The sequence below is a fragment of the Lithobates pipiens genome, unplaced genomic scaffold, assembly GCF_037356315.1.
Source record: "Lithobates pipiens isolate NorthernLeopardFrog02 unplaced genomic scaffold, aLitPip1_a1.2 Scaffold_8, whole genome shotgun sequence".
Lineage (NCBI taxonomy): Eukaryota > Metazoa > Chordata > Amphibia > Anura > Ranidae > Lithobates > Lithobates pipiens.
The window spans coordinates 286,603,209-286,623,548 of record NW_027507903.1 but is presented as its reverse complement, the minus strand read 5'-3'; the positions used below and the strand labels follow the sequence as shown (position 1 = coordinate 286,623,548).

The window sequence follows — 20,340 nt, the reverse complement described above, 5'->3', positions numbered from 1 at the left end:
CTATACCAAGTTACCAGTCCTTATAAGAACTTTTGTGGACCAAGCAGGTTGTGTATTAGTGTTTAGCAGACTGTACGTCAGTCCCTATACCGCTGAAGGACTGCTGCAGTATAGGGCAGCGGTCAGCAGTGGTGCACGTCAACCCTATCTATTGTGGACCGATAGCGGTCCTTACAGAACAGCAGACTGTACCGCACTCAAGCCTATGTACCGTAGCACCCTATACCAAGTTACCAGTCCTTATAAGAACTTTTGTGGACCAAGCAGGTTGTGTATTAGTGTTTAGCAGACTGTACGTCAGTCCCTATACCGCTGAAGGACTGCTGCAGTATAGGGCAGCGGTCAGCAGTGGTGCACGTCAACCCTATCTATTGTGGACCGATAGCGGTCCTTACAGAACAGCAGACTGTACCGCACTCAAGCCTATGTACCGTAGCACCCTATACCAAGTTACCAGTCCTTATAAGAACTTTTGTGGAACAAGCAGGTTGTGTGTTAGTGATTAGCAGACTGTACGTCAGTCCCTATACCAATGAAGGACTGCTGCAGTATAGGGCAGCGGTCAGCAGTAGTGCACGGCAACCCTATGTATTGTGGACCGATAGCGGTCCTTACAGAACAGCAGACTGTAACGCACTCAGGCCTATGTACCGTAGCACCCTATACCAAGTTACCAGTCCTTATAAGAACTTTTGTGGACCAAGCAGGTTGTGTGTTAGTGATTAGCAGACTGTACGTCAGTCCCTATACCAATGAAGGACTGCTGCAGTATAGGGCAGCGGTCAGCAGTAGTGCACGGCAACCCTATGTATTGTGGACCGATAGCGGTCCTTACAGAACAGCAGACTGTACTGCACTCAGGCCTATGTACCGTAGCACCCTATACCAAGTTACCAGTCCTTATAAGAACTTTTGTGGACCAAGCAGGTTGTGTGTTAGTGATTAGCAGACTGTACGTCAGTCCCTATACCAATGAAGGACTGCTGCAGTATAGGGCAGCGGTCAGCAGTAGTGCACGGCAACCCTATGTATTGTGGACCGATAGCGGTCCTTACAGAACAGCAGACTGTACTGCACTCAGGCCTATGTACCGTAGCACCCTATACCAAGTTACCAGTCCTTATAAGAACTTTTGTGGACCAAGCAGGTTGTGTATTAGTGTTTAGCAGACTGTGCGTCAGTCCCTATACCGCTGAAGGACTGCTGCAGTATAGGGCAGCGGTCAGCAGTAGTGCACGGCAACCCTATGTATTGTGGACCGATAGCGGTCCTTACAGAACAGCAGACTGTACCGCACCCAAGCCTATGTACCGTAGCACCCTAGACAGACCAAGTTACCAGTCCTGATAAAGAGCTTTGTGGAACAAGTGAGTTGTGAATGATTAGCAGACTGCAGCAGAAGGGCAGCAGTCAAGTATAATATTCTTTCTATATTTGGAAGAAAGAATATTATACGTGTACAAGCCTATTACCGTACCACTGATACCAGTCCTGAAAAGAACCTTTGTGGAACTAATAGTAACAGCAAGTCTTTAAAATTATCCTCACTGCCTGACACACTGCTTCCTGCCTGTCCCTATACAAATTGGCAAAAAAGAGTAGGCTGGAACGATTAGCTGGAACAGCTCTTTTGTGGACCTGATAGTAACAGCTAATGATGATGATGATGATGATGATGAAGAAAGACTAATCTGGCTGAGCTGTCCCTAAAATAGCAGCATACAGCGCTCTGTCCCTTTATCTAAACTGACAAAAGAAACTCAGGCTGCTGACCTAACACCTATACCAGTCCTGAAAAGAACTTTTGTGTACCAAATAGCTAGCGTTTTCTCTGTCCCTACTCCACACAGGATCCTTTCCCTACAGTGACAGAAGAAAGAATGTAAAATGGCCACCGGATCGGGTGTATTTATAGGTTAGGGGGAATGTCCAAGTGTCCATGAGCTGTCATGTCTCAATTGGTTGTCCTGTAACACATGATAAACGTGTCACGAAAGGTTAAAGTTCTTGTATACATTAAACACGTAAGTCCGCCGGGGCGAACGACGGAAAAAGGCGTTCGAACCCGCGGACGGCGAAAGTCGGAAATTCGCCGCGAAACGACCGCCGGGCGAACCGTTCGGCCATCACTACTCTGGGGGATGTTGTTAGGATGGAGAGTGGGGGAAGGAGCTAGTAAATATGTAATTTACCATTGCCTTTCTTTTCTAAAGGAACACAGTGAACACTCTCACTCACTGTGTTCATTCATAACTGAAGTATAGTAATATAGTATAGTATAGTATAGCAGCCACTCGGCACAGAGCACTTCCTATTCATTCACTGTTTCATGCAGCTGAGGCTGCAGAGAAAGGCTTGTGTATTCGAGCTTTGGGGTGCACACCCTAATGCAATAGGCTGCACACGATGTTAGTCTATGTGTCACACATATGTGTTTAGAGGAGTTTAGAAGCAGGAAAAAACCCCACAGCCAGTGCATCCAGGAGCAGAGTTTTTTTGCAGAAAAAATGCTTGATGTGTGTAAATACGTGCACATGTGTGTAAACGTATGTTGATGCTAGGCGTGTTGATCCCTTGAGCATTAAAGTGATTGTAAAGTCTTTTTTTTTAAATAACAGACATGTTATACTTACCTCCTCTGTGCAGTTGGTTTTGCACAGAGCAGCCTGGATCCTCCTCTTCTTGGGTCCCTCTTCAGCTCTCCTGGCCCCTCCCTCCTGTTGAGTGCCCCCACAGCAAGCAGTTTGCTATGGGGGAACCCGAGCCGAGTCACTGCTCCCTGTGTCTATTCAGACACAGAGCCGATTGGCTAACTGACTTTGATTGACAGCCGTGGGAGCCAATGGCGCCACTGCTGTGTCTCAGCCAATCAGGACGAGATTCCCGGATGGCTAAGACACTTGTGGACATTGCTGGAGAGAGATGGGGCTCAGGTAAGTATTAGGGGGTGCTGGGGAGGCAGCTAAACACAAAAAGTTTTTTATCCTAATGCATAGAGGCAAAAGTCTTTTTTTTTTTGCATAGAATGTATTAAGATAAAAAAACTTCTGCCTCTACAACTCCTTTAATTCATTTCAGTAGCCAGATTAAATTATTATTCTGGCCTATGATATGAATTAACACCCAAGCATTTGTTGCAGCTAAACGTGCTTAAATGAGTTACATGTATTTACAAGCCTCAAGTGTCTATTCTGTTAAAACGCTGCTGCCAGGAGGAAAGGAGTCTAGGAGAGTTATGCCACGTACGCACGATCGGAACGTTAGTCAGAAAAAACTCTGATGGTTTTTCCGACAGAATTCCGAAGAGATTCCGCTCAAGCTGTCTTGCATACACACGGTCACACAAAAGTTCTCTGAACTTTCGACCGCGAAGAACGCGGTGACGTACAACACTACGACGAACCGAGAAAATGAAGTTCAATGCTTCCGAGCATGCATCGAATTGTTTCCGAGCATGCGTATGAATTTTGTGCGTCGGAATTTGTACAGGCGATCGGAATTTCTGATCGGAAATTTTTCCGACCGAAAAATTGAGAACCTGCTCTCAATCTTTTGCTGGCCAAAATTCCACCAGCAAAAGTCCGATGGAGCCTACACACGATCGCATTTTCCGACCAAAAGCTCTCATCGGACTTTTGCTGGCGGAATTTCCAATCGTGTGTATGGTGCGTTAGCAAAACATCCTGTGTGCATGAGGCCTAAACATTTCTGCCCCCAAATGCCTGCCTATGTGTGCAAGGAAACAGAGGGGCATTTAGAGGCAGAAAAACAAAACATCAAAAGCCCTTAAAAGTGGCAATTTTTGATCTCCTGTGTGCACTAAGCCTTATTGTTTGCTTTTATCTGACACAGTTGTCATTTCTAGCTATGGCCCTAAAACTTAAAGCAGTTGTATTTTTTCCAAGTGTAAAAATCAGACACGGGTCAATAGGTAGTGTCATACAATGTATTTATCACTGAGTGTTGTATTTCGCCTTAAGCTGTCACCTACATGGAGAATTGGGCTTATATGACAACCACCTATTAAACTGCTAAAAAACGATGGGGTTAAGGACATCATAAGCACTGGGTATTTGCACTCAAATTTTAAAGAATAACTAATTGCTATTGTTTTTTTAGTTTTGGATCGAGTGGAGAGGGATTACAACACCTGACCATGTTTTATTGTTCTCTGTGTTCCCATTAAGGAGATTTACCCCCTCTATTTGTCCTGTGTACCATAATCACTAAAGTCTCGTACACATAATTGGATTTTCTGACGGGAAATGTGTGATGACAGGCTGTTGGTGGAAAATCCGACTGTGTATGCTCCATCGGACAATTGTTGTTGGATTTTCCATGGACAAATGTTGGATGACAGGTTATAAAATTTTCTGCGGATAAATGTCTGTTGTCAGATTTTCCGAGTGTGTGTACACAAGTCCGTCGGACAAAAGTCCAAAGTACAAACATGCATTTTTGGAAGCAAGGACATGCCAGAAGCGTTTTTTTTCTAGTGATATCAAGAATAATATTATTATGCTTTTTTTTTGGGGGGGGGGGGGGGGGGAGATTACCACAACACTATTATCCTGTAGTTTTTAAGATCAACTGTTGGTGTCCCTTGTCAATTTTACATTGTATTTTTTTAAATGTAACTGCCTACTCCCAAACTGTCATTTGAAGTAAAACACATAGCCGAGTATTATTCTACACAATTTTTTTTATTGTGCATTAAAAAAAAAAGAAAACAAATAAAATTAGACATGCTATCTGCCAATAAAACTTAACCAAAAAGTGCATTCTATGGATCCAAAAATATAGAAAATATACCAAATCAAATCATTATTCAACACAAAAAATAATGTCAAAACAGCAACTCCAAGGCCAATAATAAATAACACGTTATCTCCTCCGATTCCACAACATGTCTGGTTGATGAAGAACCGTTCAGAAACGAACTGAAAAGCACTAAATGAAAAGTGCGAAATGAAAAATGTGAATCAACACTCAAACTTCTGCTAACACGAAATTAGCAGAAGGAGCCCAAAGGGTGGCGCTAAAGGGCTGAAAAACCACATAGTACGTCACTACGTTCGTGATTGTTGGCCAACAATTGTGTGCCGTTTGTATGCAAGACAAGTTTGGGCCAACGACCTTTGGACAAAAGTCCACGGTTTTGTTGGCCAACAATCTGATCGTGTTTTTGAGGCTTAAGAGTGAAAGAAAATCCTATATTTTGGATTGTCTCCAGAACAGTAATAGAGGGAAATCTCCCAATGGAGACACAAGTTCTGGTGATCCTGGTGACAACCAGGGATCCTCTCACTTTGGAGGGTTTTCCTCTCACTTTCTATTTCGGCTATGGTGACAGGAGGTGAAGGGACATCTTTCCAATGGGACGCAGATTTGCGGTATATGAATGCCATTTGGTTTTTTGATTTCCCTTGTCAGCGTCTTTCTATAAATATTTTGTATATGCTTATATTATAGCTACCGGGTGCATCTCCGCAAGTGTAGTCCGCATATTGGCGCCGTTTCCAAAAAATTTTTGGGGCTCTGTAGGTGTGCCTCTCCCCTGTGAGTCCAACTGGAGGGCCAGTGGTGTAACAGCAGCGGTGCAGTGTGTGCTGGGCAAGCTTGAGCCTGTATGGTGAGTTAGTAACAAAGACACACCAATTTGTCTTTCTGACCATGTACATTGTATCTGTGATAAATACATTGTAATTTATAGATTTTTTTTCCCAATCAAACAGACGCTCCTGAGGAAGCAATAGTATGTAATCGCGAAACATGTCGAGCATCCATCTGTGTTTTTAATATCGCCGGGACCCATGAATACACCCCAGCAATCGATGTCACACCCCAGTGGGAGTTTGTGTTTGAATCAATATTAAAGTGGGGTGCCCCCTAAAAAAAAAAAAATTTAAGTCAGCTACAAATACTGCAGCTGCTGACTTTTAATAATCGGACACTTACCTGTCCCAGGGTCCAGCGATGCGGGGGAACAAAGCCCCCCCCCCTCGTTCCCCACTCCGCTCGCAGCGCCGTCATTCTTACTGTGGGCACCCGGCTGTGTCTTCACAGCCAGGCACCCACTGTGCATGAGCGAGCGGCGCAGAGCGCCGTGATATGCCGCACAGTCATCTGGGACACGTGACAGGTCCCAGGTGACTGTGCAGCGGGAGGGGAAGTGATGACCCCCTACAACAGGCATTTAGAGGTGAGTAAAAAAATAATTTTTTCCAATTATTATTATTTCTTTTTTTAAGAATTTTAAACAATTTTTTATTTTTTGGTGGCAACACCACTTTAACACCCCACCGGAAGTACTTTTTAGTGATTTTGCTCTCTCTGTCGGGGTTAACTCATGGGCCTTTTGGATAGTTTTTGTCTTTGTATTGTGGGATCAGTGTGTCTTTGATTTGTATAAATCAATAAATTCTTGTTACTTTTTTATATGTGCCTGAAAAGTCAATTTTCTCCTCCACATGTAAAATGCTATTAAACTTTGCTGTAAAAAAAAGAATGTTTGACCTTGTATGGCTCTTATTTTATGATCATTAACCAAGTTGTGCATGACTGGTATACATATAAAATCTGCTACATTACATTCTCTCACTAAGAGATACACACCGTCTCCAACAGTTTCTGCAGTACTCTAGAGACAGGAGCAGTACATTACCCCCAGGCTAATTCACTAAAGTGAAGATCGCTGCAAACCAAATAAACTTGTATTAACCAAACCAGCACTTTGACGTTGACTGATATTAACTGGGTTTTCTATGATACCTTTAATAGGATAGTCATATGCTGAACTAAAAAAAAAAATCTGTGTTTTTTTTTATAAGACAAATATCTGCATTGTTTAAACCAACGTACCGTATATACTCGAGTATAAGCCGAGATTTTCAGCCTCTTTTTTGAGGCTGAAAGTGCCCCCCTCGGCTTATACTCGAGTCATCGCTGTCTGCCCGCTCGATCAGCGTGTCGAGCAGACAGACAGCGGCCATTCTGATTCAAAAGCCGCGCCTCCGGCTCCCCCTTCGCCTGTGATAGGCGGAACACTGAATTTCCCAGCAGCCTGTGTTCCGCCTATCACGGACTTCGTATCATCCTCGTACTACGGACGAGGATGATACGACGTCTGTGATAGGCGGAACACAGGCTGCTGGGAAATTCAGTGTTCCGCCTATCACAGGCGAAGGCGGCGGCGCAGCTTTTGAATTTTACAATGGCCGCCGACGAACGAAGAGGGCACGGGACGGAGGCAAGGCACAGGACGGCACGGCACGGGACGGGACGGGACGGGACCGGAGGCAAGGCATGGCGGCGAGGCACGGCGGCGAGGCACGGAGGCAAGGAGGCTCGGCACGGGACGGAGGCTCGGGACAAAGGCTCAGGACACAGGTAGGCTGGACACACACACACACACACACACACACACACACACACACACACACACACACACACACACACACACACACACACAGGGATGGATGGATGGATGGAGACACACACACACAGGGATGGATGGACGGACACACAGGGATGGACGGACACACAGGGATGGACGGACACACAGGGATGGACGGACACACACACAGGGATGGACAGGCATGTCTTACCCTCGGCTTATACACGAGTCAATAAGTTTGCCAGTTTTTTTGGGGGTAAATTGGGGGCCTCGGCTTATATTCGGGTCGGCCTATACTCGAGTATATACGGTAGTACTTATAGAGATCATCGGTAATGCCATTTGTTGTATTATTCAGGACATAGTGATCTTTAATGAGCAAGGTTTACTAGACTTTTCTATAAGTAATGGCTGCCATCTGCAGGTATGTTATGGTATTTCTGGTGTACTTTGTATAAATTGAACTAGTGTTTCTGAACTTTTTAAAGCCAGGGCCTTTATCGTTTTCAGCTTTGGGAAACTAATGTGGTCATGAATTACAGCATTCTCCTGGTATTCTAATACAGTAAAACGTTGGATTGCGAGTATAATTCATTCTGGAAACATGCTTGTAATTGAAAGCACTTGTATATCAAAGCAAATTTCCCCATAAGAAATAATGGAAACTCAAATGATTCATTCCACAACCATTTATTCATACGTCCTTCAGTTTATAGTCCACATAAAAAGATTACAGCAATGTGATAGGTTGTGCAATTATAAAATGTCCATCCACAAATGGAAGCCTCCACAAGGGGGTTAGAACCAAAATCCAGCAGGAGCTACAGAGTGTAAAATAAAAGAGAGGCGCATCTAAGTGTAGCAATATGTTGCTAAATGTTGTACCTTCATTAAATGTAACCATAGTGCTACACTTAGAGGTGCCTCTCTTCTCTTTTATACTCAGTTGTGACATGACGCTACTTGTATATCAAGACATCGCTTGTATATTAAGTCAAAATTTATTTAAAAATGTTGCTTGTCTTGCAAAACGCTTTCAAACCAAGTTACTCTTAAACCATGGTTTTACTGTATCTTGTTTTTTTTTTTAGCCTTGTTTGACATAATGTATATAGTAGACACTTCTAGAAAGACTTTTGGCTAAAGCACCTGCTTATAAAAAAAAAATGTTCCTCTACTCATACTTTCTGCACGTTAAAGAAATTGTTACCCCAAAGTTTCATCTTCCTGACATGTACTTGTATAAAAAGGTAATCTGTCCTCTTTGTATTGCTTCCTTTGTGTGAAATACCTGGTGAATCTGCTAGTCCTTCTGCTGACACCCCCCCCCCCCCCCAACTACATAGCAATTCACTGGCAAGACCAGTGTGCTGCTGTTTCTCCTCCTACAGCTCTCTAAGCTCCTTATGCTAAAAAAATCTTCAAGGGCAGTTATGCATCTTATATAAAGATACTAGAGTCATTTTTGTAAGTCTGTGGAGGATAACATATTTTGCACCCATCCATTCTAAAGGCTAGCACTGACAGACATCACTTGATATCTATTTTAATCAAAGGATTTTATAGATTTCCTTTAAAATGGGACCTATACTTCCCTAACATCCCAATACAATGCAGTTAAAACATACCTCCCAACATTTTGAGATGGGAATGAGGAACACCTACTAGCAAGCATATGTAGGCATAGGGCACGCCCCCCCCGCCACACCCCCTTAAAGGAGAATCAACCACAAAAAAAGGTTAAATAAATACACAAGGGCTTTTTTTTACCACTACTATTCCTTTATATTGGTTTTTATATGTATTGTACAAATGCAGCAATTTAGAATTTGGATGAAAGGTACTGGGAAACACTTTTTGAAAGATAAAAGGTGCATTTATCTATATAGATCAGACCAAAATGAGAGACAAAGGAGGATGAAAGAGGGACAGAGGCTCCAAATCAGGGACAGTCCCTCGAAATCAGAGACAGTTGGGAGCTATGGTTAAAAGTATTCAGATACTCCCATACCACCATTCTACTGCTAGAAGGGACACTTGACAGCTGTTAACAGCCAAAGCCACTGATAAGTTGACAGCAGTCACATGACTCCCCACTTGCTTAGTCACAGCTCTATAATAGCTGTAGCTTTTCCAAACCTTGGGCAGTGGTAGCTGTTAAAATTTTCACAGCATATAATGTGTTAGGGCAACATGGAGGATTATAAATAAGAGGTTATGTAGTAAAGATTTAGGTCTGGTTTAAGCCGCAAACGTATTTGTGAAAATTAAGTGAAACTTTCATTTCAGATACAAAATTGCAGCAGATAATTATTACTTGCATGTTTAGCACCAGATATTTACAACGTTTTTGTATGCTACTAGTTACTGTTTATTGTAAACTGCGCTGCGTGGAATAAAGTTTTTTAATGCATACATATACACACCTGCATATGCAGACCAATTTTAAACTGTGGTGTGTGTGCAATGGTTAATACAATTTCTTTATATGCAGTTTCCTCATTACCTACATACTGTATTAACATTTGATGTCAGAATCACAATGCAAACATTTTGGGGTTAATTAAATTTCATAGATGAAGAGCTGATGAAGCTCAAATGCCCTGTAAACACGGTTGGAAATTCCGACGGAAAAAGTCCAATCGGATTATGTTGTCGGAAAATCCGATTGTGTGTGGGCTCTAGCGGACTTTTTCCGTCTGAATTTCTGACGGAAAAAGTTTGAAAGCAGGACCTAAAATTTTCTGACAACAAAATCTGATCTGACTTTTTCCGATATTGTGTATAGAATTCCTTCCTATGCACAAAGTGCCACGCATGCTCAGAATAAATTTGGGGACAAAAGCTATTGGTTACTGGCCTCTTCGTAGTCACGTTGTACGATTTATACCTCACCTAGTTCGGAATGATCGGATTTTCCGATAACTTTGTGCGACCGTGTGTATGAAAGACAAGTTTCGGACAAAATCCGTCGGAAAAAAATCAGATGAATTTTGTGGTCGGAATGTCCGACCATGTGTGGGGCATAACAGTTACAGATACTGATGGGATTGGCTTGGAAGGTATTCCAAAGGGTATACAGGACTCTGATACCTGTAAATTGGTTGGGCATAGACCACATAGAGAAATAATAAGTCATGAAGACCAAAAAAAAAGAAAGATATTATAGATGCCACTGTACTTGCAAAACACAGCTTCTGTATTTTTTTTATGGGTTCCATTTCAAATAAAAGATGATTTGCCTGCATTTCTATTATATATGAATGTGGAAGAGGTGTAATACATACCTCTGATGCAAAGTCGTTGTATATCGGTGGGTATTTCTGAATTTCAGTTAAGTGTATAAATACTCTGTCCGAGGCCTGGACATCAGCTCTCCTTACTAATGGCCTGTTGGGGACCTGGACATCAACTGTGAAGGCCTGTGGATAGGAGCTTGTCTTTGTCTTTTCTATTTCTCTAGGATCTTCTGATTTCTTATTTAAACTCTGTGGAAGAGAAGCACACATTTATTTAAAGGGAATGTATTGTCTTTTCAATGATATTTTAACATATGCTCTACATGTAAAATAGATCTGTTTGATGTAAATCTTACAAGCGTCTATTCATTTTTTATTTTTTTTTAAATCTTGCATAACATGTATATACATACTGTATATACGTAATTACATGCAGTGGATTCTCCCAGTAGTCAAATGGATTGAAACTGGTACCCCTGCGGACACACAATGGTTCCTGTACTTTGGTCTAATACAATACCTGCAGCAGCTGAGGAGCACTCAAAAGGCAGCGTTTCAAGACATAGGCCACCTGAAAAGTACGTATAATGCCTCTTTATTTTTTTTCACAGCGGGTGTTTTTTGTTAGTAACCACATAGTGAAAAGGTTACTTGAATCTACAATTAACTTCATTTAATACAGTAACAAAAATATAGAAGTATGTGATTGGGTATTCTTTGCAAAGTGAAGCTTTACTGTATTTATGAAGCTATGGAGCAAATGCCCTTGCAGAGCGCACAGCCTATTTGCATTTGGTAATGCCGCGTACAAATGATAAAACTATGGTCCGCCAGACAATCCGCCCGTGTGTGGGCTCCGGCGGACTTTTTTTACCCAAAAGTGACTCAAAAACTGTCCGCCGGACTCGCATTCCAGCGGACAATACGGCCTTGTGTGCGCTAGTCCGCCGTACTTTTGAAATGAACGGACTTTCCCACACGAAGAAAAGTCTGTTCACTTTGAACGTGGCTCCAGGTAGCCGGGACTAGCGAAGGAATTCAATGTTGCTGCCTTCGGCGGCGAGTTTGACACGTCGCTGGCCCCGTCACCTGGTATGGACTTAAAGGGGAAGCCCTACGCCAAAAAAACTGCGTGGGGGTCCCCCCAAGGGCCATATCAGACCCTTATCCGAGCACGCTACCCGGCCGGTCAGGAAAGGGGGTGGGGGCGAGCGAGCGCCCCACCCCAAAGCACCTTGTCCCCATGTTGATGAGGACAAGGGCCTCTTCCCGACAACCCTGGCCATTGGTTGTCGGGGTCTGCGGGGGGGGGGCTTATCGGAATCCAGGAGCCCCCTTTAATAAGGGGGCCCCCAGATACCAGCCCCCCCACCCTATATGAATGAGTACGGGGTACAATGTACCCCCACCCATTCACCTGTGAAAAAAATGTAAATAAAACACTGCCCGGGGGTCTTCTTCCGACTTCGGGGGTCTTGTCCCCCTCTTCGGTTCTTCTTGCTGGGGCTCCGCGCCTTCTTCCAGCTCTTTTACAAGCGATGGCCCGGTCTTCTATCGCCGCCGCCGCCTTCTCTTCTTCTTCCTTGAGATGTTCGACTCGACGCTCTCTCTGGCCACAATGACAGGGACGTGGCGTGCAGTGACTTATATAGGGACATCGCCGGGTGATGTCCCCGCCCATTATGATGTCACAGTCCCAGAGGATGCTGGGACTGTGACATCATAATGGGCGGGGACATCACCCGGTGTCCCTATATAAGTTGCTGCGCAACACGTCCCTGTCATTACTGCCAGAGACAGCGACAAGTCAACATCTCAAGGAAGAAGAAGAGAAGAACAGAAGCATAGAAGGCGGCGAAGAGAGCGGCGACAGTGGCGACAGAAGACCGGGACACCGCCAGTAAAAGAGCTGGAAGAAGGACAGGAGGCCCGGCAAGAAGAACGGAAGAGGGGGACAAGACCCCCAAAGTCGGAAGAAGAGCCCCGGGCGGCGGAGAAGAAGAAAGCCGGGCTCCAAAGAGTAAAAGTAAAAGAGCTAGCAGAAGATAGCGGAGGAGTCCGGCGAGAAGACCCCCCAAGACGGAAGAAGACCCTCGGAGCTGTGCAATAAATGATTTTTAACCCTTGTGTGTTGTGTTTTATTTACATTTTGTTCACAGGTGAATGGGTAGGGGTACATTGTACCCCATACTCATTCACATAGGGTGGGGGGCCGGTATCCGGGGGCCCCCTTATTAAAGCGGGTTCCCAGATTCCGATAAGCCCCCCGCCCGCAGACCAGGGTTGTCGGGAAGAGGCCCTTGTCCTCATCAACATAGGGACAAGGTGCTTTGGGGTGGGGGGGCACAGGGCCCCCCTTCCCCAAAGCACCTTGTCCCTATGTTGAGGGCACGTGACCTGGTACGGCTCAGGAGGGGGGGCACTCGCTCGTCCCCACCCCCTTTCCTGACCGGCTGGGCTGCGTGCTCGGATAAGGGTCTTATATGGACCTTGGGGGGGACCCCCACGCTGTTTTTTTGGCGTAGGGCTTCCCCTTTAAGTCCATACCAGGTGACGGGGCCAGCGACGTGCCAATCTCGCCGCCGAAGGCGGTGACATTGACTTCCTTCGCTAGTCCCGGCTACCTGTAGCCGCGTTCAAAATTAACGGACTTTACTTCGTGTGTGGGCAAGTCCGCTCATTTCAAAAGTTGCGAATGTAGCCTAACAAACAAGCTAAAGTTAAAAGTTGATTGGTTTCCATAAACAGCTACTCCAGATTCTGGCTGCTCCTGTTTTTTGTTAACAAGCCACAGTCTGAATAAATGGCCTGTCACCTGCCAGCATGCAGCAAAGAAAACCCTTGTTTTTTGTGGAAGCTGTGGTCACTCTGTAGAGGTCCAACATGCTCCTTTCTGAGCCAGAGCTCTCCAATCAGCTAGGCTCATCCTACCTGCTGATTGGAGAGCTCTAGTTCTGATTCAGCAGGGGTACATTTCAGACCTCTGCATAGATGCCTCTTCTTATACACTCGGAGGACAAGGATCCTTTTGTTTAGCAAGATGGCAGAGAACAGATTTTTCTACTCAGGATGTGGGTTCTTTCTAAAGGAAAAACTGTAATGCCGCATACACATGATCGGAATTTTCGACAACAAAACCATGGATTTTTTTTGGAAGGATGTTGGCTCAAACTTGTCTTACATACACATGGTCACACAAATGTTGTCGGAAATTCCAAACGTAAGAATGCGGTGACATACAAGACGTACAAAGTGCCGAGAAAAGGGAATTTTAATAGCCAGTGTGGCTCCTTCTGCTTGATTCCGAGTATGCGTGAACTTTTGTGCCACGGACTTGCGTACACGTGATTGGACTTTCTGACAACATGTGAAGTTGTCAGAAAATGTGAGAACCTGCTCTTATACATTTGTGTGCGGAAATTCCAACAGCAAATGTTCGATGGAGCATACACATGGTCAGACTTTCCGACAACAAGCCCACATCAAACATTTCCCGTTGGAAATTCGGGTTGTGTGTACATGGCATGAGACTTTACCTTTTTGTTTTGAAGAACCTGAAATGTATTTACCTCCATATTGTACATACATGATTACAATGTGTGGATCTGAAATTAACTACTGCTAGAGCATGTGACAGTTACAGGTTCTATATAAAAGGTGTACTAAAATACAAGTTTTTTTTCTTGTCTGTTCAGTCACAAAAAAATTATATCAGGGCACAGAACTGAAATCTGGTTCTGAACACAGCATCCTAAGAAGAAAGGTGAGGTTTTTTTTTGCTAGTGCAATGGTTCTCAACCTTAATGAAGCCCCAAAAGCTAAATCAGCTACAGTAGCGATTGCAGCTCTCTAACACCATGTTTTACTGATTATTACAATTGAGACATAATGCCTGGTCACAAAAGGTATAACAGATTTTATAGCATTGTCATGGATGTTAAGGGGCCTTTTTGCATATATGTTGGCATTGTCCGGAATTAGAACACTACTGGCATTCAGACACCTTTCAGTTAGAGTCCACCCTTCATATTCTTGTTCCCAAAACCTCTGTGGTTTCTGTTCTTGGTCTCCTAAAAAGATCATCTTCCCCCTACCAACCAGCAATGGATTGATCAAATGAATATGTATTTGTTAATGGAGAAGAATATCCAGTTACTGTACATAGGGGAGCCTATACTAAGTTTGAAAAAATATGGGGACAATGGCTCAACATCCCAGCCTAGCTACTCTTGAATTGGCCCAAGATAGACTTATAGATGTTAAGGGACCTTGGGGACTTGTTGCATATTCTTTGGTATTGTCCAGAAGTAGAATTAGAATAGTACTGGCATTCAGTCACCTTTCATTTAGAGTCCACCTTTCATATTCTTGTTCCCAAAACCCCTGTGGCTTGTGTTCCTGGTGCTCTGGAAAAATTGTCTTCCCCCTACCAACCAGCAATGGATTTATCAAATGAATATGTATTGTTTGATGGAGAAGAATATCCAGTTACTGTACATAGGAGATCTTATACTAAGTTTGAAATAAATATGGGGACAATGGCATGACATCCCGGCCTAGCAACTCTTAAATTAGTCCAAGATAGACTTGTGGATGTTAAGGGGCCTTGGGGACATGTTGGATATGCTTTGGCATTGCCCAGAATTCGAACAGTACTGGCGTCCAGTCATCTTTCAGTTAGACTTCACATTTCATATTCCTGTTCCCAAAACCCCTGTGGTTTGTGTTTTTGGTGTCCTGGAAAGATCATCTTCTCCCTACCAAGCTGCAATGGATTGATCAAATGAATATGTACTGTCGATGAAGAAGAATATCCAATTACTGTACATAGTGAACCTTAAACTAGGGGACATTGGCTCGACATCCTGGCCTAGCAACTCTTGAATTGGTCCAAGATAGACTTATCCCTTGTTCTTATACATCTCTATTGCAAGTATATAAGGGTCAAGGTGTTGAGCTGAGAGTTCCCTTTGGATGTATCGTATTGACTGGAAGCAATACTTTTGACTGTCTGTAACTTTACACTGTTGGAGTATATCATGAGCAGTCACACAACATGGGTTGAATAATGGATTTTTGACACAGGGCTGCACATGGCTGCTTTTTATGTTTAAAAAAAAAACTTAAAGAGAAGAAATAGAATATAGCTACCTGTAGCAAAGCTTCCATTTTCTGACGTTTAGCAGGATTCCTGTATCCAGGACCTATAGCACTTATTAATGGAGGAATCTCCTCATCAGGATACTGTCTCTGTACATGATCCGAGCTTTGCAATGTGGCATCTCCTATTAACCTAAAAGATTACAAGACCTGTTTATAGGAAAATTCCAGTTCTGATCAAAATCACTTAGCAACATAATGTGACCTTCTCAGGACTCCTGAACTGCACACTTGTCCTAGGTCAATAAGTATTGAAGCCATTGGATCAGCATGAGAGCTAGGCAACAAATATTTTCAAGAGAAGAAGTTAGCAATAGCAGCCTCATATTATCTCAATACATGTCGGATTCAGTGGCGGCTGTTTTTTTTTTTGCGGTGGCTTCTCTCTGTGCTGCTTTCTCGGTTCCCCTGCGTCTCCTCCCTCCTCTCCTCTGTGTGCCGTGTGTCTCCTCCCTCCTCCTCCTGGTAGCCCATCTGATCGGATCTCCTTTCAGTCAATCAGGTGATGGGTCTCATGACCCGCTTCCTGCTTGGCCAGGAGGAGAATCAGTGTTACAATAGAAAATATTCATTTGCTTTTGTCACATAACCAGATGTGCTTGGGGCGCAGTGCTCTGCACCCGAAGCCAACCCTTTTTTGAAGTCTATTTGAGCCTCTGGCTCTAATCATGTGCAGCAAAAAAAAACAAAAAAAAAGCCCAGATTGGAATCCACACGTCCAGCGCCCTGCAAGTACATCAAGGGGCCGGACGCATGGATATGGGAGGCGGCACCCGTGCACCCCAAATAGATGGGCCGCCACTGGTCAGATGTATTTTAACTAATGCTGGAACTGTAAATTAAAGTATACCTAAAGTCAAACTCTTTGTTTTTCATTTGGAATCCCTCCAAAATGAGATAAATTCCCTCTTTGACAGTTGTTACTGGAACACCCGTAAGCAGGTACCTAAAATGTTACTGGTATTTTACACTGGGTGTTAATGGTTGGTAAATCATACTATTCAGTTCCCCCATGCTAAGATGCTTTCCACTTTATACCTCTGCTGGAGACAACTGAAAACCTTAGATTTCCCATCACTTTCTGTCCTGCTGAGAGTTGTTACCAGGATCAGTACGGAGGGTTAATTGTCCAAGTGAGGCAGGTGTCCTAACTCTTACCTACATAATTTAAGGCTTACCACTTATAGGAAAACTTACACAAACATTAAGAAAATGAAGGCCTTTTCACATCACACACCATTACTAAAATATTGTATTATATTACTATAGGATGAACATAAAAAATTGGTTACATACCTTCTGAGATCATCTGATACAGGATTTCCCTCTACTTCTGTCTGTGATTTACTTAGAATGTCTGGACACTCAGCTGGATATTGTCTAAATATTATCCTCAGTTCATCAGCCAGCAGATCGCCGATCCTCAGATTGGGGCAAGAAACACTTTTCTACAATGATTCAACATTTAACATAGGTGTTACTGATAGCTATTTTCGGTAGATACTGTGATATCATAACAAATCTGCATATTTATTTTGAGGGATATATCATTATTAGGTTATTAAACCCAAAACAAAAATGTAAAATATTGCAATCCTTAGATTTAGATGTGGTGGCTGCATATCTTTTCCTGGCTTTTTTCCTCTCTGTTTTCCCCTGGTGATCTGGCCAGTAATACACCTCCTGTACCATTCTAGATGAAGGAGAACTGGGGAACTTTTGGACAACACACATATGCATCTTAGGCTCCCAGCATACTGACTGAGCTGTCACCGACAGAGGTCTCAGCTTCTGATTGGTAGCCAGTGGGACGAGCTCCCGATCATGAGAGCCAATCACAGCAGTCACATGATTGTCATGAATCTGTAGTAATACTTTCATGCCCTATCTTACTTCTTACCTCTGGTCTGTGTATCAGCCTTAGGGCCTGCACTCTCACACCTGCATGGTTAAGTAATCTTCCCTTGGCATGGCTCCATTCTAGCCTCTACAGGATACACTATTTAACACCATGCTGTACAAGCCTGCCTTGCTGATCAATATTGTGTGTATGGCTTATTGTGTGTGTCTTGCCATGTGATCTACATCTGATCCTGTTTACCGACCTTGACTTGTTCTTGACTGTCTCTGTCTGCTTCATATCCCGACCTTTGGCGTGTTCTTTGACTATCCCTGCCTGCTTGTTGCCCTGACCTTTTGGTTTATCTCCTAAGTATCCCTTGTTGTCCCGGTCTGCTACTTCCTCTCTATCCTCCAGGAGCCTACAGTGAGCATGAGCTGGGAGACTCTGGGGCCGCAACCTAAAGCCAGTTGCAGCAAAGTCCATCTCCACCATCAGGGGCTCTGGTGAACACCTGCTGGCTCTTATATTCCACACCCTGGCAAATCGAATGCCCTAGCTCCCAGTATGATCCTTGTTCGTGCTCCAGAGGATCTGCTTTCCTGAACCATCCAGAGCTTCATCCACAGCAGTCAGCCGTAGGGTCCATTACCTTAGCGGTGTACTCCTGACCCCAACAGGGTGCATCTGTCACCTGGCTTCAGGTGACCTGACAATGATAATGAAGCCCCACCACTTTCTGGGCATTAAAACCCACTTAAAGGGCTGCCAAGAGACAGTGTGAGGGGTTTGAATAAAGAATGTATAAAAAATACTACACAAAACTCAGCTTCCTTTGATAAATGAGCACCTCACATTTTACAGTTCACACACTGAGGTCTGAATGAGGGAGATTCTCCATTCAGGGCCACCAGTCCAACATATATTATTGGTATTGACCCAGAGGCTCCTTGACTGATGTGTGTTCTCTCTATACTCCATAACATGTATCTACACAAAGATGGACTTATGAAAACGAAGACCTTACAGGTCTATGGGAATGCAAAATATGCTTAAAGTAGAGTAGATAACCTTTAAGTGAAATACATCTGTCAATGAGTTCTGAATGAATTTAGAAGTATCTCAAACGGAGGCCATAGACACAATCCCACAGTCCATCAAGATAGGCCCTAAAATTATTTTCAGCCCTGTACATATACAATAAATACTTTTAAGTAGGTTTTATGTAGAAGAATAACCTTAATCAATGTGCACTTGGCATAACTATTTTCTTCTTCTGTGTTCTGCTCTTCCTCATGTCTGAATGAACATGGGGTTGTCACAGCTTCACCTGTCAGAAAACAGTAAGATATACTTGGTAATGTGCTAGATGACAACCTGTGCTCCTTATAACAAAAGTATGTGTGTCTTTTTCTAATCAAGCTAAGCTCAAACACCAGAAAAAGTGGTCCATCTACAATTATGACAAATCAAGGACAGACATGAAATAAATAAGGTGTTATTAAAACCTTTATCAATTGAATGTTCCAGCCAACTAGACTTGTGAAAAATGAAAAAATGTATTTTGTTTAGTTTTGGATCGATTCCTTAACTTACTAATTTAGTTATATTGCATTCTAAACAAAATTTGTTTTGTTTTGTTTGTGTTTTTGACCGGTTTAAAATTTTTCCAATGAATTTGATGTATTGGAATCGGATTCAAATCTAAAATATTGCCTCAATCTGAATTCATTGTAACGAATAGCTGGTTCTATTCTATTCTAAATTCGAAGAGGGTTATATTTTTTCGATTTTATTCTATTCTACAGTACTCTAATTTTGGAAGACGGCTATGTTCTTTTTGTCTATTCTATTCAAAATTCGAGTTTCAGAAGATGGCTGTATTCTTTCTATTTTATTATATTCTGTTAGAATGTTTAATTTTGGAAGACGGGTATATTCTTTCTATTCTGTTCGAAATTCTAATTTTGGAAGATGGCTATAGTCTTTCTATTTTATTCTATTCTATTAGAAATTAGAATTTTGGAAGATGGCTATATTCTTTCTATTTTATTCTATTGTAGTCACAATTTTTGGAAGACAGCTATATTCTTTCTATTATATTTTTTTTAATGCTATTTTATTATTTTCTATCCTTTTATTTACATTTTTTTTTAATTCTTTTATTTTCTATTCTGTTTTATTCTATTCTTTTCAAAATTCGAATTTCCGAAGACGGCTTTATTCTAATACACTTGTCTTTGAAGAAAATGAGCAATAGTCAGCAATATGTTTACATTTCAAATTTGGTTTCGAATTTGATTAGATTTCTAATAATCAAACTTGTTTGTTTTTTTTGGAATTATTAAAATTCGTTACTATTGTAATTTGAAAATTCGGATACATCCAATACTCGAAAAAAATGAAAATTTCATCCAAATTTCAATTATTAACGAACCATACAGTGGAAGTTATTTCCGAAAGGCAAATCCACTTGGCACTACAAGTGCACTTGAAAGTGCAGTCGCTGTAGATCTGAGGGGGACATGCAAGAAAAATAAAAAACAGCATTTTAGCTTGCACATGATTGGATGATACAATCAGCAGAGCTTCCCCTTATTTCAGATCTTCCCCTTAGATCTCTAACGATTGCACTTTCAGTGTACTTCCAAGTACACTTGTAGTGCAAAGTGGATTTTCCTTTCGTAAATAATCCCCTATGTCTA

The 20,340-nt window shown here is 42.7% G+C and overlaps 1 protein-coding gene across 4 annotated transcripts in view; it reads right to left on the bottom strand.

Moving 5' to 3' along the window:
- The window catches only part of CCDC87 (coiled-coil domain containing 87), a 127,770-nt gene that overhangs the window by 78,113 nt on the left and 29,317 nt on the right, over window positions 1-20,340 (bottom strand). For all 4 annotated transcript variants that reach the window (XM_077472316.1, XM_077472313.1, XM_077472314.1 and 1 more), the window contains 4 exons: window positions 18,874-18,965; window positions 17,092-17,243; window positions 15,787-15,928; window positions 10,684-10,884 (listed from right to left, as the gene is read on the bottom strand). In XM_077472316.1, coding sequence (XP_077328442.1) covers window positions 10,684-10,884; window positions 15,787-15,928; window positions 17,092-17,243; window positions 18,874-18,965 — 587 coding nt within the window. The remainder of the gene's footprint in view (window positions 1-10,683; window positions 10,885-15,786; window positions 15,929-17,091; window positions 17,244-18,873; window positions 18,966-20,340) is intronic.